Genomic DNA, 27,520 nt, shown 5'->3' on the forward strand with positions numbered 1-27,520 from the left:
CGATAGACTAAAATATACATTACTGGACATCAAAAGAAGCTATGCGAGGGCATTTTTGAACGAATTTCTTTAAGAATACTAGCTAAGGCTCTCCCATAAAGCTTGTCAGTGTTACGTATGCGCAGCGTTGACGACTCGAGCACATCAGCGCGTGCGTGTGGCGTCACAGGTCACATTACGGTCGGTAGTAGAAATAATGCTATTCGTATTAAACAAATGTGTCAAGCTCACAAGGCAATCCGACTTTTCTTTCTTATAAAGACGATAATCTTTCTTGGGGACCTTCGACGCAAAAATTTTGGTGTGTCTGTCTGTACATTTGTCAGTTTGTCTACTCTTAACGGCACCGGGTACTTGAAACGGCTGACCCCATCCGCAGCGCCCACCAATGTTGCTCAAGGCTTTGATTGATATGTGGGGTTTAACGTCCCAAAACCACTATATGATTATGAGAGACGCCGTAGTGGAGGGCTCCGGAAATTTAGACCACCTGGGGTTCTTTAACGTGCACCCAAATCTGAGCACACGGGCCTACAACATTTCCGCCTCCATCGGAAATGCAGCCGCCGCAGCCGGGATTCGAACCCGCGCCCTGCGGGTCAGCAGCCGAGTACCTTAGCCACTAGACCACCGCGGCGGGGCAAGGCTTTGCGTTCATACTTGTACTATTGTCAATTATTAAGCAATTATTGTGCATGTCTGGGGCACCATAACAATGCATATGTAATCTGCATATGCACCTTTTACTAGAAATAGCATACATAAGTAATTTTAAGGACCGTAGTGATATCACGCTGCGCTGACCATGCAACGCTTGCACGGAAAGGCGAGTGTTTCCAACGCTTTGCTAAGACTAGACGGTGGTGGCACCTACCCGTCGCCTTTCGTTCTACACCTTATCACCTCCGAGACAGGCGCGCACACCCTTCTCAAAGGCACGCGCTTTGTTCTTCAAGAAAACTGACAGATGGCGGTCATGTCTCGCGTGTGACGTGCCTTGATGCGTTCGTTCGCCTCTGCTGCACGCTCGAGGCACTCTTAAGCAGTGCCTCCGGAATACCATTCACCGATCTTCTTTTCTTGCGCAGAACATCAAATAAATGTTTTGTTCACTCTCTCAACACGCAAGACTATCGTTTTTCGAAGACATTTGTAGATTAAATGCAGATACGGCACCAATTTTTTTTTTCTTAAAATTAAGCCATGGAAGCGAAGCAGCAACAGTGGTCTCTGCAATTTGCACACGGTGTTTTGTTATAACATGCACGAGGGAGTCTTCGAGCGGAAAGCCCTCTAATGCATTATGTACAGCGCACAACTTAAAAATAATTTGGACCACACTCGGAGCAAACCAGTACGCATACATGACTGGGAACACACTGCATGTACGAGTTCCACCGGAATGTGGCCGCCGCTGAATGGCGAAAAAAACCCGCCACTGACGTTCCACGTCAGCACACCATAAGCTGTCAACCACCAACAGATGCATCCAGCAATGCGAGCTTTCCGAAAACGAGTTGTGAGTGTGGAGAAGACTCCTTGTCTAGCTTGCCGTACTTACCTAGTCACGCAGTGCGCTGCCGTTAGAACCCACTGGGTGCCGATCAGGGCTCCTCCGCAAAGGTACTGGTTCTGTGAGTTTATCAGGGCCGCCTGCAAAGGATGAAAAATATATATATATCTATTGTGTTGTTGCATTTACCGCGTACTCTGATTTCATAGAGAAGCTGCATGTGGCTACCATATATTTATTTTTACAGGACGCCATTGAAAGCGTATGCATCACACAAATTTAAGAAACCGGAACACTCAACCCCGATCACGTAAAAATGAAGCATGCACAGATTGACAGCAGGCAAGAAACGCCAAACGCATGAAGCGGAAAGCAAGGAAATACGGAAGATTTCTCGAAATGAAGAATGCGGCAAAAAAAAAAAAAAAATCTCGGCATATCCACGAAGTGAATAAGGGTGACTGGGCTATGCAGTAGGATCGTTCGGTATTACCGCAAATCGCCCATCGCATTGACTGCTCACGCATGTAAATGAGTACCAAGCGGTGCACACTTATATACACTGTTTATTGGTCGTGCAGTACTGGTATGTGTGGTATGGAACGCGCTTGTTATTCATCGCCATGAGCGCCACCGTCAGCGACGGCTTTCGGCACACAACGCCAATGGACAAGCCTCGACTTTAAGGAGATTCGCCCCTAAAAAAAACAAAAAGACTAGCAGTTCTGTGTACGAATACAACCGAGTAACGAAGCTCCTTAAAAATAGGACGTATAAGACTATGCGCCTGATCTCGCTGCTGGCTTTCAAGAGCGTCTGCTGCGCTCCCTGGCGGTAACAACAAAACGGGTGAGTGGGCAGCGCGCGCGGTGCAGCGGGAGCCATCTGCCGTTCGGCGCGCTTTCCTCGCACAGGGATCTTCGACGGCGACATTGAAGTGCAGGCCTAACACCATGAGGCCTAAGGAACTTCGCTGGGCTTAAAGAAAAAAAAACAAAGAAAAAAAAATAACGCAGATGTTTTGCTTCTCAAACGAAAAACTCTAAAAAAGCGCAGGCTGAATTCAAGAGGGCTTCTTAGATACGCATTTCAGGTTCAGCTGCAAGGTGTGTGATTGGCTATGCGCCGAAATTCTGTGTCGCCTCAGTGTGGTGTACTAAGCCGCTTCGCTGGGACACCCACTTCCATGTACGAATACGGCTAAAAATTTTCTTCAACCGCCATGGGAGACTTTTACAACAAACCCTCGCTGGCTGTGCTGAACGGCGTCCCTCTTTAGTGCATATATTGCGCGAGGCTTAGTATTTGCTCCGTACAAGAAAGCGCGTAAGCATTATTTGTAATCACGTCACTCATAGGGCGAATGGTAACAGCTATGAAAATGAAATCGACCCTAATCGGTATTTGCCATCGTTCAGCCACCCCGCTGTGTCTGCTGGAGTGGAACACCCTAAGCATAAGACATACGAGACTCCACCAAATAAACCTTCAACTGAAACTTCAACCTCCATCCGGAATTCGTCGACGTGAAGCTTCGCTTCATTGTCGCATTTGGTTGGGGGTTGCCTTCCCAAAAGCATATACAACCCTCATTGGATTGGCCAACAGTGCGGAATGCGACGTCTGCGGCACCGAAGAAGACATCAACCATCTGCTAAGCCGTTGCCCTCGATTTGGCCTCTGAAAGACATAAGCTTTCTGACGCGTTGCGACATTTAGGCGATCGGCTACTCTCTATGCAGATGCTACTGAGAACCGTCCTCGTCTTTCGTCAGCTCAAAAGGCAGTCAAAGCCATCTTGCGCTTTATAAGGACTACAGGCCTATGTGAACACTTTTAACTTTTGTGTAGTGCCACCGCTGCATACATGTCAGCCCATTGCCTGACAATCCTTTTTTCTTCTCTTTCTCTTCTCTATCCTCTTTCTCCAATCTTTATACTCCCCCTTCCCATTCTCCCAGCGTAGGGTAGCAAACTGGGCATGTGCCTGGTTAACCTCCCTGCCTTCTCTCTTGTTGTTGTTCCTTTTCTCCTCTTCTAGCCAATATTCGCGATCATCATCATCATCATCATCATCATCATCATCATCATCATCATAATCATCATCATCAGCCTGACTACGTCCTCTGCAGGACAAAGGCCTCTCCCATGTTCCGCCAGTTAACCCGGTCCTGTGCTTGCTGCTGCCAATTTATACCCGCAAACTTCTTAATCTCATCTGCCCACCTAACCTTCTGTCTCCCTGTCACGGACGGCCATTTTTGGCGACACCGCGTCACGGCAATTAACGGGCGCCGTACTCCCCGACTGACCGTGAGAAACGGCGGCGCATGAAAGGGAGCCGAGAAGGGCAAAATGGGGTGCTCGTCTTAGAACGTCGCCGCCGACGGTTAATCCTTTTGTAACTGTGGCGGCGTCTGCAAGGTCGTAGAAGGCCGCGGTATACCCCGAACAAGGATTAGACTACAAGACGCCCCGGCTGAGAGCCAAACGTTTGACCGTTCCCACGGGGAAAAGCGTGGGAAACGCTCTGGTGGCCAAGCCGTATGACAACAACCCGACAGGTTGTCAATCTCGCTAGTTGCGGGCCCTCTCCCAATTAAAAAAGGGGTGGGGTCAAAATATTTTTGGGGCGGAGTTTCCCCTCAATTAATCGCGCATGATTGGACCCATGTAGAGGTCTCTTGTCCCCAAGGAAGAGAGCGAGGAGACACGAGGGGTATTTAGGCGCAGGATTTTGCCCTGCTAGGCAGACTAGTCGCTGACCAAGATGGTGTTGAAACAGATCAACAAGCATCTCTTCTAGAAGTTTTTAGTGTGGCTCTGTATCGGCTGGCCACCTAAACTTAGCCGTTCGTCTAGTTGTGAAGCGATATTAACGTCTGCAACGTAGACATCGGGACTTCGCCTCGAGTTAGCTCAACCTGCTCGAAGTCACCTGCAAGCATTAGCCTCCCGGAGCCACCAGCGTTACCACACCGCCGACATCGCAGTCGTGCCAGAACTCTCTTCGACTTCTCGCATCCGATCGTCGGGGACACAACGCTGCCAGTCATCACACGTATGCCTTCACCTGTTTATATCTTCGAACATTCTCCTCCGTCGTTATATTCTTGTTAGTTTGTGTAGTTTGTAATAGTTCTCTCTCGTAAGCTGATTTATTGCTTCTGTTATATATTTCTTTAGTTGTATCAAGTGTCGATGTATTTTGTTAGTTGTATTGAAGTGTTGTATTAGATCCCGTGTGCTGCAATATCAATAGAGTAAAGTTTGTTTTGTTTTCTCACGTCTCTGATCTCTTCACTGTCTCTGCTTGCGTACGGAACGAACCAACCTGCTGTCATTCCCGTCGCCGACTTCGCGCTGGCGACGCTAGAGTGGCAGCTTGTAACACTCCCCTTAACCCGCTTGCTTCTCTTGGAATCCAGTTAGTTACCCTTAATGACCAGTGGTTTTCCTGTCTGCGCACTGCATGCCCGGCCCATGTCCATTTTCTCTTCTTGATTTAAACTGTGATATCCTTAACCCTCGTTTGTTGCCTAATCCACTCTGCTCCCTTCTTGTCTCTTAAGGTTACACCTACCATTTTTCTTTCCATTGCTCGCGGCGTCGTCCTCAATTTAAGCTGAACCCTCTTTGTAAGTCTCCAGGTTTCTGCTCCGTAGCTAAGTACTGTCAAGATACAACTGTTATATACCATCCTCTTGAGGGACAGTGGCAATCTACCTGTCATAACTTGAGAGTACTTGCCAAATGTGCTCCACCCCATCCTTATTTTTCTATTTACTTCAATCTCGTTATTCGGCTCCGCGGTTATTACCTGCCCTAAGTAGACATAGTCTTTTACAACTTGAAGTGCACTATTACCTATCTCGAAGCGCTGCTCTTTTCCGAGGTTGCTGTACATTACTTTCGTTTTCTGCTGATTAATTTTAAGACCCACCTTTCTGCTCTCCTTGTCTAATTCCGTAATCATCCCCTGAGTCACTCAGCTATGTAATGTCATCGGCGAAGCGCAGGTTACTAAGGTACTCTCCATTAACTCTTATCCCTAACTGCTCCCATTCTAGGCTTCTGAAAACCTCTTGTAAGCACGCGGTAAATAGCATTGGAGAGATTGTGCCCCCTTCCTTACACCTTTCTTGATTGGTATTCTGTTGCTTTCTTTATGAATCACTATGGTAGCAGTTGATCCCCTGTAGATTTCTTCCAGGATGTTTATATATACTTCATCGACGACCTGATTCCGCAGTGTCGGCATGACGGCTGATATTTCTACTGAATCAAACGTCTTCTCGTAATTCATGAAGGCTATGTATAGTGGTTGGTTACATTCTGAGGATTTCTCTATTACCTGATTGATAGTATGAATGTGGTCGGTTGTTGAGTAGCCTGTTCGAAATCCTTCTTCTTTGGTTGATTGAATACTAATGTTTTCTTTACTCTGTTAGCAATTACCTTTGTAGATAGCTTGTAAACTACAGAGGGCAAGCTGATCGGCCTGTAATTCTTCAAGTCCTTGTCATCTCCTTTTTTTATGTATTAAGATGATGTTAGCGTTCTCCCAAAACTCTCGTACTCTTCCCGTGAGGAGACACCTCGTAAACAGGGTGGCTAGTGTTTCTAACACTATCTGTCCTCCATATTTCAGCAGATCTGATGTTACCTAATCCTCACCAGCAGCTTTGCCTCTTTGCATGCTCTCCTAAGCTTTTCTGACTTCTATTATTACTGGTGGAATGTCATGTGGGTTACTGCTAGTTCTTATAGTATTAAAGTCGTGGTTGTCCCGGCTACTGTACAGATCTCTGTAAAACTCTTCCGCTATTTTAACTATCGTATCGATATTGGTAGTTATTTTGCCTTCTTTGTCCCTTAGTGCATACATCCGATTTTTTTCTATCCCGAATTTCCTCTTGACTGCTTTGACGCTTCCTCCGTTTTTCAGAGCGTGTTCGATTCTCTCCAGGTTATACCTTTTACATCGCATACTTTACGCCTATTAATCAACATCGAAAACTCTGCCAGTTCTATCTTGTCTGTTGTACTTGAGACTTTCATGATTTAAAGTTTCTTAATGAGATTCTTCGTTTCCTGGGAAAGCTTGCCTGTGTCCTGTCTAACTATCCTGCCTTCAACTTCCACTGCACACTCCGTAATGATACTCGTCAGATTATCATTCATTGCATATACGCTAAGGTTGGTTTCCTCACGAAGAGCAGAGTACCTGTTCTGAAACGAGACTCCGAATTCCTGTACTTTCCCTCTCAGTGCTAGCTCATTGATTTGCTTCTTGCGTATCAGTTTCTGTCGTTCCTTCTTCAAGTCTAGGCGAATTCGAGACCGTACCATTCTATGGTCACTGCATCGTACCTTGCCAACCACTTCCACATCCTGCACGATGCCTGGGTGTGTACTCATTATAAAGTCTATGTCGTTCTTATTTTCGCCATTAGGGCTCCTCCATGTTCACTAGTGGTTTCGGTAGAAGGTATTCAAAATCCGTAAATTATTGCGTTCTGCGAATTCTACTAGTAGCTCTCCTCTGGCGATTCTAGTACCGATGCCATAATCTCCTACTGCCCAGTCTTCAGCCTGTTTCTTCCCTACCTTTGCAATAAAGTCTCCCATCAGTATAGTCTAGTGTGTTTTTACTTTACTCATTGCCGATTCCACGTCTTCATAGAAGCTTTCAACTGAAGCGTCATCATGGCTGGATGTAGGCGCGTAAGCCTGTACCACCTTCATCTTGTATCTTTTATTCAGTTTAATTACGATACCTAACACCCTTTCATTAATGATGTAGTATTCATGTATGTTACCAGCTATGTTTCTGTGAATTAGGAACCCCACTCCCAGTTCTCTTCTGTCAGCCAAGCCTCGATAGCAAAGGACGTGTCCATTCTGTAGCACCGTACACGCCTCATCTGTCCTCCTAACCTCACTGAGCCCTATTATATCCTATTTAACACCTTCTAGCTCCTCGAATAGTACAGCTAGACTTCCCTCACTAGATAAGGTTCTAGCGTTAAACGCTGCCAAGTTCAGGTTCCATAGAGAAGGACTGGCCACCCTGGTGCAGTATTTGGCCACTACCTCCCACATGCATACGTCAAATATTAGCGATCACCAGGTCACAAGTCTGTTTCCATAACGGCTTTTCGTACGCAGACATAAGCCAGGTTTCCCAAAGCGCGTATTAGCAACAGCTCTGCGCATGCACTCTGTGCAGCATGTAGTGCTATTACGCAGGCAACACTGTAACACCGTTACAGGACACAAGGGACAAAACATGTGTTACGTTGGAGACTCACGGGTAGGCGAACGGAGGTGGACATGGTAGGAAGCCAAAAGAACTTACACATTAAACCACCCTTTTAGGTCTATTTTGCTGTTTACAAACACAGGTACTGGGTTGTTTCTGGTTTCGTGCACCGGCGCAGCCTAGTACCATAGGTGGGAAACGGATACCTTAGTGACTAGCTCGCTCCTTTTCTGCAGTTTGGTGCCTGTGACTGACACAATATTTCAAATACTAGGGTTGAAGCTCCTAAAGCCGTGGCTGTCCATGCATGTCTGTCTGTCACCGGTTCGTAACCACCTAGTTGTATGAATCACTCAGCAGGTGGCGCTGCTGTGAGTGACAGACAGACAGACAGACAGACAGACAGACAGACAGACAGACAGACAGACAGACAGACAGACAGACAGACAGACAGACAGACAGACAGACAGACAGACAGACAGACAGACAGACATGGACGGGCGGACGCACGGATGGACACATGGACGGATGGATGGACGGATGGACGCTCGGCCCCAATCATCAGCGCTCACTCCGTGGATATGCTTTGATTTTTTCCCCTCTAAATCACACACAACATCCGTAGAGTCAGTAATCGACTGAGCGACCGGAGGTTTTTTGGGCTTTAGTGTACAGTGCAGAATACATGTATATAACAAATGCGCACGGTGCAAAAAAAAAAAAAGACAGTTTTTAAGCGCAGAAAACAGATATAAGCACTAACACGGTGGTTATCTGGTTAAAATAAAATAAAAAAATTCTCTGTTGCGTGCAGTAGCATTGATTTTAGCATTTACTGAAGCATGGATGTGAATGACTAAAGCTATTACACGTTTATTTCTCTTCAGAAAAACTTGGGACACCGACATTGCCTTAAAGGATGATCTCTTCACCCGAGCAACCTGTCTGCGTCTCAAGAAGCTCATAAGCATTGCACTGTTTTCCCATCTCTCTCAAGCCCACGGGACGGCTTTAGGCTCTCCCATAGTCGGGTACTAAGTACTCGAAATCGTTACCCACTTGTTCTAAACACATCTTTCTCATTGCAGTTACGGGATGGCTTTAAGCTCTCCCATAGTATACCAAGTACTCTAAATTGTTAAACGCTTTAAACCCATTTTAAACTCGTTGTGCTGTCTTCGTAGACTCACGAATATTGTTGCTAAAGTCTGTTTAAACCGGCACAGCTTAACCTTTTAAATACGAAGCATTTCTTAGCAAACTTCAACGACTTCGAGTCTGTCCGTCTGTCCGTCCGTCCGTCCGTCTGTCCGTCCGTCCGTCTCCCCGTCTGTCCGTCTATCTATCTATCTATCTATCTATCTATCTATCTATCTATCTATCTATCTATCTATCTATCTATCTATCTATCTATCTATCTATCTATCTATCTATCTATCTATCTATCTATCTATCTATCTATCCGCCTACGACTTTTAGCTTTCCGGGCCGTTTCGATAATGGTATCGATGCCGAACTGGGTATAGCATAACATGACTCTATGAAGAACATATTTGACTAGCCATGACATGAAAAGCATGACGTATGTCGTGAGTGTCATGATTTACGTGTTATGGTCCTGCAGCTTTTGCGGTGGTTTCGTACACATGACATGTTGCAAAATTGGTATGGTATGACATGTTTGCTTGGCGAACACAAGTGACAGACCCTGACATGCAAATCATGACATGCGTGTCATGTAACAACATGACCACATGCCACGCTCATGATGCGCTCACGGCCGTTTCGCTAGCGTGGCATATACCAAGTTTGGTATTACGGTACGTGAATGGATGACGAAGGTATGTGACTGGTTTAAACATGATAATCATTAGATGCGTGTCATGTAACGATATGACTACATGCCACGCTCACGATGCCCTGCCGGCCGTTTCGCTAGCTTCACTTATACGAAATTCGGTATTACGGTACGAGAATGAATGACATATGTATATGATACTGGTGCAAATGTGATAAACATGAGGTGCGTGTCATGTAACAACCTGAATACAGGCTACGCTCTTCATGCGCTCGTGGCCGTTTCGCTAGCTTCACATGTACAAACTCGGTATTGCGCGACGCGAATGAACGATATAGGGAAATGACACTTCCGAACATAATCACGACATGCGTGTCATGTAAAAACGTGACTACAAGCCACACTCATGATGCGCTCGCGGCCATTTCGCTATCTTTACATATGACAAATTTGGTATTACGTGACGTCAATGGATGACAAAGGTATGTGACTGGCGCAAACATAATAATCATGAGATGCATGTTATGCGTGAACATGACTACATGCAACCGTTAAAGCGCCAATACATTTCGACGTTACGCGGTGCGTGTGCTCGCCGGCGTTCATTTCGTCGCGTCACGCCGGCGTTGCGACACCAGACGCCAGTTTCGCCATATACTTGCAGACGTGCGCAGCGCTGCGTTGCTTTGACGCATGTACGTTTCAGCGCGCCCGGCATCCCTCCGTCACGAAAAGAGGGAGACGCAGTGTTGTCTGGGTGGATGGATGGAAAAACTTTATTTCGTCAGAAAGCAACTGAGGATGATTCCGTGTTAGATGGCCATCAACCCAAGGTTGACGGCGACCTGTGTGGCCCACTCCACGACCCTTAACTAAACGACTGGGTCTGAGCTGGTCAACACGGCCTCCCAGTGCTCAAGAGAGGGATCACGCATAATATCCACCGGCGGCGACACTATGCTACATTCCCAAAGTATGTGATCATATGTTGCCACAGCCTGACACCATTTTCATTGCGGCTTAATCTCCTCCGGGTACATTGGGTAACGAATTTGCGCGAATTTCGCGCCGTTCGCCGTCGGGCCGTGCCGACGGACGCTGGTCGCGCCGGTCGCACCTGGCGTCAGAATATAGAGTGCTCGCATTCTGCTAACGTAGCGTCGCTGTGCCCAGCGTGCGCACGCGGCAACGCTACGTTGGGGTATATTGGGCCCTTCATGATGCACTCGCAGCCGTTTTGCTAGCTCCACATATACCACATTTACCACATTTGGTAGTACTTGACATCAATGAAGGATCAACTATATTACTAGTGCGAAAATATAATCCTGACACGCGTGTCATGTAAGAACATGACAACATACCACGCTAATAGCGTGCTCACGGCCATTTTGCCAGCTCCACTTGTACTAAATTTGGTATCACGTGACGTGAATAGATGACGAAGGTGAACGATACATCCAAACATGATAATCATGACACGGAAGTCATGTACGGCATCGTTTACCTCCACCTCGGAACGTTGGGCTGGTTTTATAGCGACATGTGAACCTTTCTTATTCGTGCTTCGCATATCATCTATTCCCTTTGTACGGGGAATCTGCAAATTTTTTTCGTATTCTTGGCCAAAAAACGGTTTCACGTTCCACTGCGAGGCGCCATCTTCATTTTGTTCTCTTGAGGTCACGCACTCTTCGATTTTTTTCAACGCCCAAATAAGGGCACTACGATGGCATCGTGTCGTTTCACGTGACATGACGTCAAGCCTCGTGGCGTCATGATGACGTCACAAGTGTTTGCGATCTGCGACATCATGTTGGTGTGATATGCTGACGTCCTGACGCGATGATTTTTCGCATCACTCGTGTCCGGCCCCGTGGGACGGTCTCCATTGTTAATCAATCTTTCCGTTTGATGAAACATCTAAGACTTTCGCCATTAAAAAGGTAGGTCTATAGCCATCAGACGGGCCTTGAAGTTTGAAATGTTGGACCAATGTCCTTATCATGTGTTGGGAGCGAGACCACCAGCCATTTCTCTAGTGTCGGAGGTCTTACACTGGTAGCTACAAGTCCGAGCCTTTCACCCGTGACCGCAGAATCCCACAGAAGGTAGGCGCTATCCGGGAAGCCACCGCAGGTCACACAGGCAGAAAACTTGTCCTTGCCTTGTATGTTGCGCTGAATGTGATTGAAAAGTGAATCTGGGTATGCCTCACAAGGGCTGCCTCGCGTCTCGTTCTGAAGTGAGGTGTCATCAACCCTGCGGTTGTTGCGCATCTCGTCTAAGCATGCAGTAGATCCACTTTTCTGGGCGAGATTCACATCTGCATACCTTTATCTCTGTCTAACAGAGACGTTAATACCTATAAGCGGCATCGGTGATTACTATTTTCTGACCGAATGTATGAAGCTCTGCAAATGCCATAGGCATTTTTGTTAATGCAGTCACACGCACAAAAAAATTTAATGGTTACAATGTATGAAGGTTCTTACGGTGGTGCTATTGAAATATTTAATGTATGTCGCTTTTGAAACTTGTGTCCCGAGCGATCTCCGTTTTGGTGCATGCCCTTTCACGAGGTCATCATTAAGACTTTCTGCACGTGAACAAGAGCCTCCAAAATTAAAAGAAAATTGTGCTGTAACAATCACTCAAGCATATTGTACCATTTCGAATAAACAGTACAAGTCTATTAACATTGTAACAAGGTCAGCTGAAAACTACGGTGGTTAACGTCATTAATGTTTGTTTACTTTTTTCGCTCTATTGATGTAATAGAACAAGCTTTTGGCAAAGAAGAAGCATTGCACTGGCAAATCCTTCGCTATCGAACAAGTGGTTCACTTGGGCAGGTTGTTTTGATACCTGGTAGATATATTCCAAAAATAGAAATGAATGCACACACAACTACATCGGCACATGCTATTGAAAGCAATGTAAAATGACGTCAAACAGTCATTTTCAAAACGATTAAACGAACAAAGACGATATTATTATAAAATTATTCATTTCTCAAGAATCTTAACTTTATCGCTCTGTTGTATTTTTCGCTCTTCAAAGACCAATCCACCGAAGCTTTCTTTCTGAGTGTACTAGACGCTTATCGAAAGTTCTCCTAATTGGCGCTCTTACTTTTCATATACACTCGTTTTTATCTTCTCTCAACGGTCAAGCGAGAAACCCGTAGTAAAAATAGACCGCGCACTTTCGTAACAAGACTCCTTAAAGAAGGTGATAAGAAGTAACCTTACTCTGACGTCCAGACGTTGTGAGGCCTCTAAGCTCCTAAAAATCTTCGCAGAGGACAATTTGTTAGAACCCGTTTGACATTCGCAAGCTCTTTATTGCGTCTGAACGACTTATTTGCAAAAACAAAAAAAAAGAAATGCACAAATTTGGGTCAACAACCACTGAGATCAGTTTACTTTTTCTGTAGGCGGGATGTAACTCTCATCGCTTTCAAAGGTCGCAAAACAATAGGCATATGCGCAACAAGGCCCATATACAGCGTAGTGGCAGTGCTTGAAAATATTTGGGATGGCTCCATTTATTTGAAGGGTTTAGAAAAAACCAGGGTCCTAGTCCTATCGGGATAATAGGGGCGATCAAAGATTTGTGCTTAAGCGGCTGACCTACTTATCTTTTTCTCTCTTTCTTCCCAGCCTTTTTTTTTCTTGAGTTCTTTCTGTATTTTGTTGTTTACTTCGTTCTTTCTTTCCCAGTTTTCTTGTTGCTTTCTTTCCTTCTTTCATTCTTTCTTTTTCTTTGTTTCCTCCTTTATTTCTTTCCTTTTTTAGTTATTTGTTTCTTTGTTTCCTTTTTCTTCATTTCCTTCTTCAGCTACGTTTTCTTTCTCTCCTCCTTTCTTTCTTTCTTTCTTTCTTTCACATAGCGCAATGCTCCCTCCTAAACGTTTCCTTCACCCATTTTTATAAGTAAGCCTTCACCCACGTGCTTAGCAGCGCAACGCGTCAGTTGCTGCATGTTATGACGGTGTCCATGCGTTCATATGCAGGCGACAATGAGTGCATGGGGATCGACAAGTTTTATAAATGACAAGTGACGACAACAGATAAGACTGCGCCACATCAGAAGCAGCTTATCACCGACAACCCTACACGAGCGGTATACCGATACGCATACGTTACCAGCTCATGTTCGAAGTCGTGCCTACGCTCGTGTGCATAGATTTTTACGCGTATCATACACCCACCAGTATTTGTGAGTCATGACTATAGTTTCGCTTGAAAATTAAACATAAATGCAGAAGATCTGAAAGCTAAACTATATAGGGGAACAGCTAAGACAAGATAACTCTTTTGACCAGAAGTATTTCAGACAGATTGCGTCAAGCCCAATGAAATCTGCAGTGATCACTTCGAGCTGCTCGACCCTCACTTATTTCCTTGCCAATCGAATGAATGGATTTTCTATAAATTTGTCAACCCTGAAACACAAGCCATTTTTGGGTAATACTTCCATGTTGCAAACGAGGCGAGAAAAAGTAGAAGCCCTTAAAGTCTTATGCTCCGTCATTGTAACTGATACTTGCGCCTAACGCATACAACACTTACGAAGAGTATTTGTCTCATGGAGCTGGATTTGCCCATATCTGTCTCACACACGCATTATCCTTTTGTAATAATAATATATTAATTGTCGGGGTTCAACGTCCCGAAATCCCCATATTATGAGAGACGCCGAAGTGGAGGGCTCCGGAAACTTCGACGACCTGGGCTTCTTTGACGCGCACCAAAATCTAAGCACACGTGCCTCAAGCGATTTCGCCTTTATTGAAAATACCGCCGCCACGTCCAGGAATCGATCCCACGACATGTGGGTCAACAGCCGAGTGCCTTAGCCACTAGATCATCATCGCGGGTTTTCCCTTTTGTATAGCTCGCCCGGACACGGCTGCCACGTTGATAATCATTGTATTATAATATAATAGTAAAGGGACACAAAAGAGAAACAATGAGTTTGTTTTAAATTGATAAAACACATTCTGAGGACTCTAATCACACAAGTTTTCCCATCATATGTTCCTTAATAGCGGAGAAATTCATTTGAAGTTTCATTTTCTAATTTCGCGCCGAAATTTCTGTGCATGACGTAACAAATTTTAAAATTATTTCGCATTTTCTGAAACTTCGTGTGCTAGGTTTATGGCACTCGCATATGATAATGCAGTTCTATTTTATTGATTATCGGCTACGTAGGACCCAGTAAACGCCTTCAAATTTTATGAAATCATGGTGTTTGGTGCGGGAATTTCAAGGTGGCGTTTGCACCGGCAATTCCTTTTCGCGGATTCTTTTTTTCGTTTACGAAGCGTCATCTCTCGGTAAAAATGGTGTTTACGGGATTGTGAAGTAGCATTTTACCAGTACACGGATGATCGTGTTGCTCCTTAGTGTCCCTACAAAAGGGTTCATTGTTTCACTCTGAAGACAATAGTTTTTCAGCATATAATCACTATCATCAATGCGAGCCTCAGATGCAAGCCGTACTAGTCGCGCTCCTTGATTACGCAGCTGCGGCGGCTGCATTTCCGATGGAGCCGGAAATGTTGTAGGCCCGTGTGCTCAGATATGGGTGCACGTTAAAGAACCCCACGTGGTCGAAATTTCCGGAGTCCTCCACTACGGCGTCTCTCGTAATCATATGGTGGTTTTGGGACGTTAAGCCCCACATATCAATCATTGATTACGCAGCTTCTTAAGTTGCTGATACTGTAAGCTCTTGTCCTGGTCATTTTCATTAGTTCTTGTACCGGCCTTGAGAAGCCACGCCTTTTCCCCTTCCACTTCGCGGAACCAAAGCAGTCCGAAGTTTGGCGCTGGTACCATCCCAAGATGACTTTTAACACAAACGCGTCAACGCAAGCCAACTTTACTCACTTGCCAGCACCACTCTCCTGGAACAGAGTCCTTGCCCCCCGTGATCCTTGCTGCATGACGTCGGTCGGGCGCGGAACCTGACCCGCCCCCTTTCACTCCGCACGTCGAAGGGCGTGGTGGGCGGCGGCCCTTCGCTACGGACGGGGCCCCTGAAAAGGGTGAGAAAGATCATGAAAACACATCCGTGCTTGCGCAGTCAGAAGTCAATCCATCGATGGTTTGTCGAAGGAGAATACTTTCCAACCTCCTTGACACTTTCCAAGGATTGTCTACAAGGCTACCTGCGCGAATCACAGTTGTACAGGAGAAGCCATGCAAATCTCAGTGACGACTGAACGATTAAAAAAAAGTAACATGTACAGAAACAACCATTTTTATAGCCCTGGCCAAGCATAGACACCACCTCAACGACGTCATGGATAGAAATAAGGTATCTGTGATTGTCAAACAAAAAAGCATGACAAAGAGTTTGCTGTAATCTATACTTGTTTAGTCGACAGCTGGTACAATAAACCTAACGGACAGTGCCTGAAGCCACGTTGTTCGCCACCATTACGTTCTGTGCCTCCCTGTTAAACGGATGAAGATTTCATCTGTGAACCAGCGTTCAGAGATTAAATGCACAAACGGCGGCTAATAAATATCTTGGAATGAGTAAACAGATGAGTGGAGAGAGGAAGAAACATCGTATCCATGTCTCTTGGTGTCTTCGGTTAGTTGCCTTTGCCAAACTTATTTTTCTAAAGAGTGTATTACTTACTCACCACAGTGGTCTATATAGTGGGTAAGGCACTCAGCTGCTGACCCACAAGTGGCGACATCAAACCCCGGCCACATTTTCGTTGGAGGCGAAAATGCGTGTAGCTCCGTGCACGTATTTAGGTGCACGTTAAAGAACCGCAGGGGAATGAAATTTTCGAAGCCCTCCACTACGGCGTCTCTCATAATCATATGGTGGTTTCGGGGCGTTGAAATTCAACAAGTAGGAGTGTATAACCTCTTGAAAGTCTCTATTTTTTGAGCCGCGAAAAAAGAAAAGTGTTTCGCACAATAAACCACTTACCCCTAAAAAATCAATAAAACTAGCTTTGTAAATATTTAAGAGAGGTGTAACATAGTCGTGTGCAAAGCGAGTGCAGTAAAAGTCCTCAGATTGCGCATAGATTGTACTTTTGAAGCAGCGAAGATAAAGAAAGTGACCTGGGGGAAGCAATGCATGCGATAGCAACGAAGTGGAATGCGGCAGTTGCGGGCTCTGACGTGGATGCCCAAGAGAGTGCTCGGATTAAGAGGCATTCTGATATGCTTTGCGCTAGTGACCACGTGGGAAGGCGCACTTGTTTAATCGAAGAACGTTCCCTCGAGCTCTTTCGGCAACTCAATTCAATAAGACGACGCGTTTCGACTGGTAACACGCACTCCCAGGGAACGTGCGTCTTCAATTGCAGGGGTCTTGACACAATCACACAAAAATTTGAGGTCTCGAGGGAAAACTAGAAGCAGACGGTCTATTATGCCTATACATATATGAAAAGTGAGCCGTAAAATATTTCATTGAGAAAAAGGCCCTAGAAGTTACCGACTGTAAATCCCGTCCACCGCCGACGACCATCATTTTGCCTTGGCGACTGTGACTCCCGTGAAACAAGCAGTGGTGCCGTCGTCTCCTACCACAGTTTCAGCCGCTGTGAACCACTCAATTTCAGTGACAAGTGGAATAAAGCTCAAATACCTCGATATCACGCCCTACTGACCGCGAAAACATATCGTTCGCTGAAATGCAGGTCCTCGCACGGCCAGCTGCTCGTTACGTCATGGCTAGCGACTGCGCCAGTGTTGCCCGACTCTCAGACAGCTTGCATGCAAGCTGTGTGAGACAGCAAATTAGGTGCCGTACCAAATGCGCTCGAATTTTGCTGGCTTAGTTGTGAATACTTAAGGATGGACACACGGAACACAAATTATGATCGAAAATCGGGTATCAAGGCCCCTTTACACAAGCGCACTTTTCTACCTCGTTACTTGTGCAAAGAAGGTCAGCACGTCCGTAAGGTCGCGCATGTGCTGGGGCACACCACGTAAGGGCCCGCAGCTGCCACAAGGTGTCACCTCAAAGGATGGATGGATGGATGGATGGATGGATATGGCTGTACCCTTTAGATCGGGCGGTGGCTTGCGCCACCAAGCCGTAATACTTAATGAACCAAAAACTACATTTATTTTTTTTCTTAAATAGCGAGATTGAGGATTCGTACTTTGCAGCGAAGGGTTCAATTTTCACTCGTGTCTTGACTTTAGCCACCAATCAGATAACCTCATTCTAGTTAATTCTACCCGCTTAAAGTCTATTTTGCCCTCACTGTCCCTAAGCCCCAGTGCTTTGAAAAACTCTGCGCCATCAACCTGAACTACAGGGTGAAGCACTTTACAGAACATTATAAAGTTGGCTGCTCGCGCCCTCTACACATACGTGGACCGGACTGTACAAAGGCATGAGCTGTCTGCCAATCTATGTCAAAATAGGACACGGGCGACAACCATTCCCGATCGTTCCGAGTACAAATACTGAAGATTAGCCAAGGTGTTGGTGGTAATGTCCCTTAAATTGATACAGCGACGCTCAATTTGAGCATGAAGGAAAGAGACATCAGCAAAGGTGGAAAGAAGCGTACACCTTAATAATCCTGTTGCCGTCATTTACTTGTTTACTACTTCCTATTTTCTTTTTTTTTCATGCCCAAAATGAGCTGCACAATAGCGATGCGACGTTCAAACTATGCAGCTTCTGCCGGAACCCCCACGCAGCTTTCCACTGAGCCTAGTCCCGCTATGAATGAAAGCCGGTGCGATTAATCTCCGCTACAGCCGCAATCATCGGTTGCCATCGCGTGCTTTTACGCGCACATCAAACTTACAACGACGAATTGTAGGTTGCTATATCGATCAGGACTTTACATGAAACCTTACGGCGATGCTGACGGCAAAAATGCGTGTGGAGTGCCGATATCAGTGTTTTCGCAGTAGTGTAAGAAGAGGTGCACATTTTTTTATGTAAAATTGCGAACGTGGCAGTAACAAAGTCACAAAAGAGGAAAGATAATGCCTAGAAACGATCGCGCGATAACGAACTGCACAAATTAGATATCTAGATTTAATTACTGAGAGAAAACACAGCGTACGCGAGCCATAAGAACGTCAAGAAAGATGCAAAATATAGAAAGAGGCAATATAAGAGCACTGCCCGAGAGAAGGAATAATCAGCAACCATAAGCTATAGGCATTCTTATTACATCTGGCACACAGTACACGAAGCAAATGGTTTTTTTTAGAACATGTGTTTCCTAAATTTAGTAGGTAACTAAATTATGGCAGTGACTCCAGACGCAGCCAAAACACTTGTCCTGTAAAGCATTTCCTATATGCGGCACCGAAGACGTGAAACGTATTTTGTTACAAGTTCAGCCAGGTGTACCGCAAAGGCGCCGAAACGAGTCATTTGTTCTGCTGCAGAGCGAGTTGTACCAACGCGATTTTTCAAAGGTAGTTTGAGCTGTAGCGATAAACGATATGTAATAGAATGCACATGAACAAGTGCCAGCGCTCAACCAGGTCCGCCAGTAACTGCGCATGCACACAGTGTATGTACCCAAAGTATTGCACATAATCGACGGGCCGAAAGCTGTCTTTCAGAAGCAGCAAGAATACTAAGGAAAGCACACAGCTTATCAGCAAACACTCGTAACAGTGACATTTGTATACAATGTTTTCATACTGTTAAAACAAGCTTATTAGGTACCACCAAACACAAAATCACCTGTCTTAAGCGTCGCTCTTTTTTACCTCACATCCCCGGATAGCTTCAGCTGATATCGACTGCCCCTTCATGCATCCTTTCTATGGGTGCTCTCTCTCCCTTTCTTTGTTTTCATCGGGACTTGAAATGCCCGAGCCAAGCTACGTATTTGCTTGAAAGCAAGAAAACGCAGGAAGAAACAAACCCTTAAACTATAACTTGAGGGTAATCAGTTCTATGTAACCGGCTTTGTATCAGTCTTCCTTGAAGTTTTTCTCAACATCATTGTTTCACCCACATATCCTTGCTGCCTATGTGTATCTACTACCTTCATGAAATGCTGGTTAACGTATTACCTTGCGTGTGGAAGTGATGCGTCCTTTTACAGTTCCGGCCTTATGAAGCGTGCGAAAAAAAGTACTAAGTACATCCTGTACTGGAGCCGACCCTTCTAATTTCCGAATCTTTATACGCGATTCGCAACGGTGCTTGCCCGAATCGGGTCACTATGTCGAGAAGGAGGTGGGAGTGCGCTTTTCTTTTTCTTGTCGAGCGTTGTGTCACCAGGTTATGCAAAGCGTGGCCACAACTGGGTCCCCTCCTGCCCTTGGCACGCGCGCTCTCTTCGACGCCCACTAGCGGAACGCTGCGCGCTCTGTTAACTAAATGGTAGGCGGGGAAGGGAGGACACCTTCCTGCTTCCTTCTCCAGCAACAATCCCCTCCCTTTCCTCTAGGTGTGTGAATGTAGTCACGTGGCGTCTCCATCGCATGAACGGGCCCAAAATAAAGAAAAAAAGAAACAAAAAAGGAAGTCTTGCCATAGACATCAAAGCAGGCTTGAAAACCTAGTAACTGTCGCGTCTAACTACTTGTCAGGGAAAGTGGGGCGACCACGTCTGAGTCATTTACAATGGCACGAGGTCTGCAGCGTATACAGTATTGTTCGGTGTTACGTTCCAGCGTCAAAGCGGGTTCCGTCCAAGCAGGATTAAAGAACTTCGCTTATGGAGAGTTGAGAAATAGCTAAATAAAGAGCGCAATGCACATGTAGGGCCTAAAGACAGGATGTAAGAAGGGAGCGGTTGACAAGCTCACTTGGCTAAACAAAATTATTGGCAGATAACTGTGTAGCTTGGTCGTTACCAAGAAGGTTTTACGAAATTCTTGCTTGGTTTTCACGGATGTGTGCCACAGATATGTGGGCAAAACAACGGTGGGAAAACCACCAAGGATGAATGATACATAGTATATAGGTATATGGAACTCAACGTCTTCACACTCGTCCTTGTATCTGCAACATTACTCGAAGTCTATAACTTGTGCGAACGCTTTGACTGATGGTGCGATCCCACACATACATGTCAGCGCGTTTACTGCTCATTTGCTTCTTTCCTTCCCTGATCTCTTTCTCTCGTCTTTCGATTCCCCGTTCCCATTCTGTCTGCGTGGGGTTGACGATTAACCGAACACTTCTCCTGTTAACCTTTCTGTCTTCCTTTTGCATTTCTTTTCTTGTTCCACCTCATGTTCCTCCTACTCTTATTTAAATACTAATTTATAAAAACGCGAAGTGAAAAAAAAAGACAACTCGCATGGACTGTGTGAAGTAATGCAACTCAGGCTCTCAATGTACAATGGACTGTAGTGCACTTGTTCTTTAATAGTATTGTAAAGTTTTATCGCAAGCACTGCCAGACCAATACTAGAAGAAGAAGCATCATGAAGCACGATAGAAATAAATGGGCAAGCTCGATTTTCAGAAAGGCATCACCTCTAACTGTGTATATAAAAGACTTTCTTAACTACATCGATGGAATCGAGTGATTCTGCGAATACTCTACGCCATATCCCAAACAGTTCATGACCACCTGGTTTTGAATTCCTTGGATATCATTTCAGGCTATGCGTTAGGAATACGATTTCGGCAAGTCAGAAACGTTCGAAAGAAACGAACACGAAAATCACGCACGTGCGAAGCGTTAGAGTAGAAAGAGACGCGCGACTTACTCGTTGTGCTGGAAGGCAATGCGGTCGCGATCTCGGCGTCTTGGAGCAAGAAGCTCGGCTGTTGAAGCATCTTCCTCGGGGGAGCAGTGGCTACGGGCTTGGGTCTCTGCTGGATTTCAGGCGGCTGCTGAGCCTCGGGTCGCGCCACCTGCCGTGGTGGCGACAGCTGTGGTCGAGAACCCGGGTCGGGGTTCAAGGCTGCCCGTGGTGGCGGTTCCGACGGCGGCGACGGAGGGGGTGGGGGATTATCCGGCCTCAGCTGGTCTTCGTTGACAGTTGGAGAGGTGGCTGCGGCTTCCTCGGCCATCCTCTGCACTTGGGCCACGTTAGCACAACACACCAGACCTTCCTGTGGACACAGAAGTCTCGGATGGATGGCGTTCTCGCCAAAGCAGGCGAAACGCAGGTAACTCGAAATGCAGTTGCCCGGGCACGGAGGAGCTCTTTGATGTTGGTGCTGCTGATGTTGTTGCTGCTGTTGAGGTTGTAGATGTGTCGCAGCGGGAAGGGCGTTGGACTCCCCCCCTCCCGGTCTCTCGTCGGAGCTGGAGGGCCTCAAGGGCCTCAGGATCGGCTGGTTAGACGCGTCGTTAGCCAAGCCAATCTGGGGTGGACCCTGTTGGTTGTGCCCTTGAAAGTCCATGCTGCTGGGACTAGGAGGCCTGGGTCCTGCAAAGAGAGTGCGCTGCTTCGTTGCTTCCGCTTAATGTAGTGAATGATGTGTGGGCTAAGTGTCATGCAGATGCAAACACATGTCATGCAGTTGGCATCGTTTACAATGCATATCAGTGCGTTTTAGAATAAGGCAAACAAAAAATGGAGCACTGGCATAACCTTGGGCGCTAGCTCGAGAAGTTAATTCTATAACTTCTGCTCAGCCAGACGTCCAGGTCTGGATCTCATCCCTCTGTTCTCACTGCATTAGTTTTGTCACCGAAACTCGGGAACGAACAAGAGACAGTCAGCTATTCTCTGTTTTGTTTCTGTTTTGTGTTCGGCGTTCCCGTTTGCTTGTACTTCTTTGAATTCTGGTTACAGGCTTGTGAACATGCTCACACATTGTTGCTTCTTGCAATATACATCCACGAAATAAATGCAATTGGCGCTAATTTTGAGGAACATATTACAAACTTCGATACAAGTACAGATTACATGTGAGAATTCGAAAACTGGTAATGAGTTGAAATGAATTTGTTTTTCTTCGCTGGGTTCCACTATCATTGTCTCACATATCTTGCTGTGGTACCGTCCTTCGTAGGAGCGACCATCGTCTTTATTTAACGTGCCCAACATTACGTCCTCCTTTTATAGGGCTTCTTTCCTTGCGTCTCACTGTGTTGCGTCTCACACATGTTGCGTCTCAATATGTTGAATGACGGATGCATCACGTAATAATGTCAGTGGACATTACGTGTTCGCTAGCACCGGCAGGGGTTATGAGTTAGCTTGATCCTCATTTTGACCATTTAAGTGATGAAAACAGCGTGTTGAAGTATTCCAGAAAAAAAAACAACCTTAAAGAATTCACTAGTTAAGGTAGTTAAGGTAGTTGAATAAAGTCAAGATTGATCAGAGAAACACATGACTTTTTTTCTATATTTTGCTATATCTAGGCTTTTATGTCTACTGAAAAAAATTCGGTATATCCCTCGTACGTTGAGAATTGACGTCATGCGAAGCATGCGGAGGGAAGGGGATCATGTTGTAGTTATTTTATTGGGAAGGGAATCATGGTGCAATTTTTATGAAATGACGCTAAGTATATGTATAGACGTTGCACGCGCAGGCATATGTTAAAGAGTTGCAAATGTTCATATAACCAGTTGTTTGCGCTTGCGCAACGATGCCAGAGAGAACGTGAGTATTAGCATAACCAGAAGTAAAAAGGTGATATGAAGCGCTGGTATCCCTGGACACTGTTTCATAAATCAATTTCAGCATAAAACATCTAACTAAAATTGACGTTAACCCGACGCGACGGCTGTATCAAGGGAGTACATATGTAATGTTTATAAAATTTAATGGCCACCACTGCAATCGCTATTGACGCTTCACGAACATTAGAGTATATTTTAAATGTAGTTCCGAGGCCTGGCATGGCTCTGTGGTAAAATGCTTGATTTCTACGCACAATGCTTGGGTTTGATTTCTGCAGGGATCCTGACATTTATTCTTTGCATTCGTCGGGTCAACGTTGCCGATGTCAGGTATTTCTTAACGTTCACACGTTAGAATTGCCCAAGCGTGGCCTCATCATTCCTGGGTAGAGTGACCCGTTACGCATACCCGCATACCAGTGGGACATACCTACACACGGGTATGTGCCACCGTTTGGAAGGAAGTGTTCGACGACGTACGTGATGGTAATGTGTCTTGACCAACGCGTCATATTCGTGAGACCATCGTATACCTTCCCATATTGATTTCGGTTCTCGACAAGTTAAGGGTCGAGAGCATCCAGACGTAAGCGGTCAGATAGATAGATAGATAGATAGATAGATAGATAGATAGATAGATAGATAGATAGATAGATAGATAGATAGATAGATAGATAGATAGATAGATAGATAGATAGATAAATAGATAGATAGATAAATAGATAGATAGATAGATAGATAGATAGATAGATAGATAGATAGATAGATAGATAGATAGATAGATAGATAGATAGATGCTAAATGTTCTTTCAGTTCGCAATAAAAAGCTTCGCATTAAAAAATGATACCATGGGCACTAGGTAATATCAGAATAGGCGTCACACTTACCGGGGCGTTGCATAGACTCAGGAGGGTGGTGTTGGGACGGCCTCAATCGCTTCGGAGGGCCAAGTCCTTGTTTGACCGGCCGAAGTCCACCTTGTGGTAATCCCTGCGGGGGCTGCTGAGAAGGCTCTCTGCGTGTACCATCCGGTCGGCCTTGCTGCGGAGGCCCGACGTGCTCGTGCTGTGGTCGCCGGTGCACTATATCACCACCATCCAGGGCTATCTGATCTATCATGGCCTGATCGACAGGTATTACTGCATTCAGCTGGTCGTGGGCCTGCGGGTGGTTCTGGTACGGACGTTGCTGTGGTATTATGGCACCGAAGGGTCTTTGCTGCTGCACTGTTGGTCCCTGCTGTCGCATGGGAGCCCCTTGCTGCTGCGCGAAAAACCCGCTTCCGGGTCTCTGGCCGCGTTCGGGCTGCGAGCAGCAGATGGTGCCACTGGGACATGTCGTGGTGCGAAGCAGGAGCTGCGCGGGCTTCTGGCAAACGCCGCTCAAAAATGGGGGAAGACAGCGGCCGTCGCAGGCCGGTGTGGGAGGCTCGGTGGTCGTAGCGGCCGCGCTGATGCAGCAAGAACCACCCGTCGGGCACGAGTGAACCGGAGACACGTGGTCGCAGAGGATGCTGAGAAGCGGGGACACGCACGATCCGGGGCATTCTGGGAGCTTCGCTTCCTGGACTGCATCGTGGGATGGAGAGTGATCTGGCTGCTGGTGCTGCTGTTGCTGCTGCTGAAGTGCGCCATTCTGTGGTTGCTCAGCCTGAGGGGGACCGTCCGCGGAAGTGCAGCACACGGCGTCAGGACCGCAGGATGGCGAAGACAGAACGCGGTGACAATACTGGGACAGTCCGTTACCGACGCAGACACCGGTACACACATCACGCTGCGTCGGAACCTGCGTGGGCGGCGGTAGTGGTGGTGGTGTTGACGACGGCCGCTGCTGCTGCTGCTGCTGCTGTGGTGGTGCTTCCACTGCTGGAGTTACAGGAGGGAGGGGTGTGGGAACGGTAGCGTTGCTGTCTTCGTCAACTGCAGTAGCAGGTGAAGTCGCAGGAACCATTTCGTCTTCGGCTAAGGGTGCCGAGGTCTCCACTGCAGTGCCACCCAGGCTAAACTCCTTGGGCACGCAGCAACGCAAATAGCTGGCTCCGCACTGAATTTCGTCCACTACTTGGTCGCACAAAAGGGCGGTGATGGCGTGCACGCATTCTCCTGGACACCCACGAGCTTTGCTTGTAGATGTAAGAGAACCCAATATTCCTGGCAGCAAACGAGAACGCATAAAATGCCGATGTTAATGCCAGAAGTCCTATTCATGCACACGCTCAAAGCGCGAATCGTTCCTCAAATGCCAGCGACAAAACGCACGCTTCATTTTGAGAAAAGTCGGCTTTAGTGTGTCGTCTTTTTCTTGTTCGATTTAGTGCTATCCATTCATGAGAAATTATGAACCAACTGGCCCGGCAACGTATTTTGTTAAGCTATGATGCTCAGTTCTGTTGTAATTGTGAGGCAAGTCAGATCATTTGAATTTATCGCTAGGTTCGTTGACGAGTCAAGCGGAGAAAACAAAACATTGTCTCAACCATGACATATGAATATGAATTTATTGCCTAGGCAAACATTAGATGTTTTGTTGCAACATAGACTTGTCCTTAAGCCATAATATTTTGTATGTATATATTTATTAAGTTGGCCCAGGCTTTGCTGAATCGTCACACATTGTGACAATCGAAGCGTACCGGCTGCTATATTACACCAAAAAACGCGCCGGACATGAATGTCCCAAAGCATGCGGTAAAAGACAGCGTACTTAGTGCTTAGTTTCGCATTCATGATACTTCATCATATGCTTGAAGAATATGGGCCTTGTTTTAAGTGCACCGTTGACAAGTGGAGCCGGCTTTTCTCCCGACTGACTTAGTATGGCGACCTTTCATGCTAAGATCTCAAGCGGTCCCCTTACCCGAGAGTATGGCAGACGTGTCCTGTGCTTGAACACGAGTGGCCACCAGGAGAACCAATGGAAGTACAAACATCTTCGCTGGAAGGCTGGCGAGTGACCGAGCCATGCCGAGACACCTCGACAGCGTCGTGATGCAGCGACCGCCGCTGCGATTGGCGCGCAGCACTGCAGCCGGATGCGTTAGAAGCGTCGGGACAGCAGCTGAGAGCCGAGAGATGGTAGTGGCGCGTCGCTGGTTCACGTGCGTACACGCGAAAAAAACTGCGGTGACTAGAGGTAGGGGAGGGCGGGGCGGGGGGAGGGATAGGAACCACTGCTTCCGGAAACCAGTTCGGGTGAGGTCGTCGCTCCCTGGGTCGGCAGAGCGCCCCGGGGGGGAAGGAGGGGGAGTTTGGAGAGGAGGAGGAGAAGGAGAGGTACGCGTCTGTCCGTTTCCAGGTCAGCCGGATCATGCACTTTCCAAGCACGAGAAGGTCACGGCCAAGGACGACCGTTCAGCAACACCTGCGACCAGCACTGGACAAGAGTCGGCCAGACGAAAAAGCCCCCCAAGGGGCTCGCACCGTTACTCTTGAGGAGGTGAAATTTGCTCCTCCCCATCGCCCTTCCGCCAAACCACCCCTCCTCGTTACGTTGCCCTCCCTGCACGGATAACGCTGCGTGAACTAGAAAACGGTGTGGATGATTCCCATCTCGGACGTCCTTGCCCATCGAGCTTAAAGCCAGTACTTACGCAGACTATGTAGTTCTACGTATGTATGTCTATGTAGTTCAGTCAGTTACGTCATTCGGCACGAACTCCTGAGAAGAAGAAGAAGAAGAAGAAGAAGAAGAAGAAGAAGAAGAAGAAGAAGAAGAAGAAGAAGAAGAATTCCTTACCAACTTTTGATAATTGTAGTCGGAAGAACAAAGGCCTTTAAATATTCATAGCCACATCAATTTTTGGGCAGCGTAACTATAATAGCGATGCCGTTTTTAAGAATAAAACGGAAGCGCGTGATCATACGGTAGATGCAGCGAAAAAATTGATGGTCAGTTTTGTGTACGTATAGCTTTTCTTCCGCATTGTTCCTTCAACTCGCTCCTTCCTTAATGACGTATTCTTTTGCGGGGGGGGGGGGGGGGGACACGAAGCAACGACGTAGTCGTGAGAAAGACATCAGAGTAGTCACGCCGTTCGCGGTCATCAGTGGCTGCAGTGCTTCCTTACACGAGGGCCCTGTTAGAAGCGTCCACAACAACACGGGCAGGAATGATTCCTGCGGCTGCGTCAAATGAGTAAAAATAGCTAAACCGACATTTGAGAACCAAGCAATGACTTTCGACATTCAAGAAAATCTATGAAACTATGATGTCCCATTAGATACGGTTCGATATTTTTTGGTAAATTGATAAAGATCATGAAAAGGTGCATTTGATTAAACAAAACTGCACGAAGGAGCGTCATTTATAGTCACAATTGTAGCGCATCTGGGGTTTTTTTTATTTAATAGTAGCTTAATCTC

The 27,520-nt window shown here is 46.4% G+C and overlaps 1 protein-coding gene across 1 annotated transcript in view; it reads right to left on the reverse strand.

Annotated features, from left to right (window-relative positions):
* The window catches only part of LOC142786786 (uncharacterized), a 67,531-nt gene extending 41,280 nt beyond the window's left edge, over positions 1–26,251 (reverse strand). The window contains exons 1-5 of the mRNA XM_075884431.1: positions 26,016–26,251; positions 24,047–25,309; positions 21,282–21,950; positions 15,480–15,628; positions 1,562–1,653 (exon numbers count right to left, since the gene is read on the reverse strand). Of these exons, the coding sequence (XP_075740546.1) occupies positions 1,562–1,653; positions 15,480–15,628; positions 21,282–21,950; positions 24,047–25,309; positions 26,016–26,121 (2,279 nt within the window). The 5' untranslated portion in view covers positions 26,122–26,251. The remainder of the gene's footprint in view (positions 1–1,561; positions 1,654–15,479; positions 15,629–21,281; positions 21,951–24,046; positions 25,310–26,015) is intronic.
* Positions 26,252–27,520: the final 1,269 nt, after the last annotated feature.

This window comes from Rhipicephalus microplus, unplaced genomic scaffold (genome assembly GCF_043290135.1).
Source record: "Rhipicephalus microplus isolate Deutch F79 unplaced genomic scaffold, USDA_Rmic scaffold_32, whole genome shotgun sequence".
Lineage (NCBI taxonomy): Eukaryota > Metazoa > Arthropoda > Arachnida > Ixodida > Ixodidae > Rhipicephalus > Rhipicephalus microplus.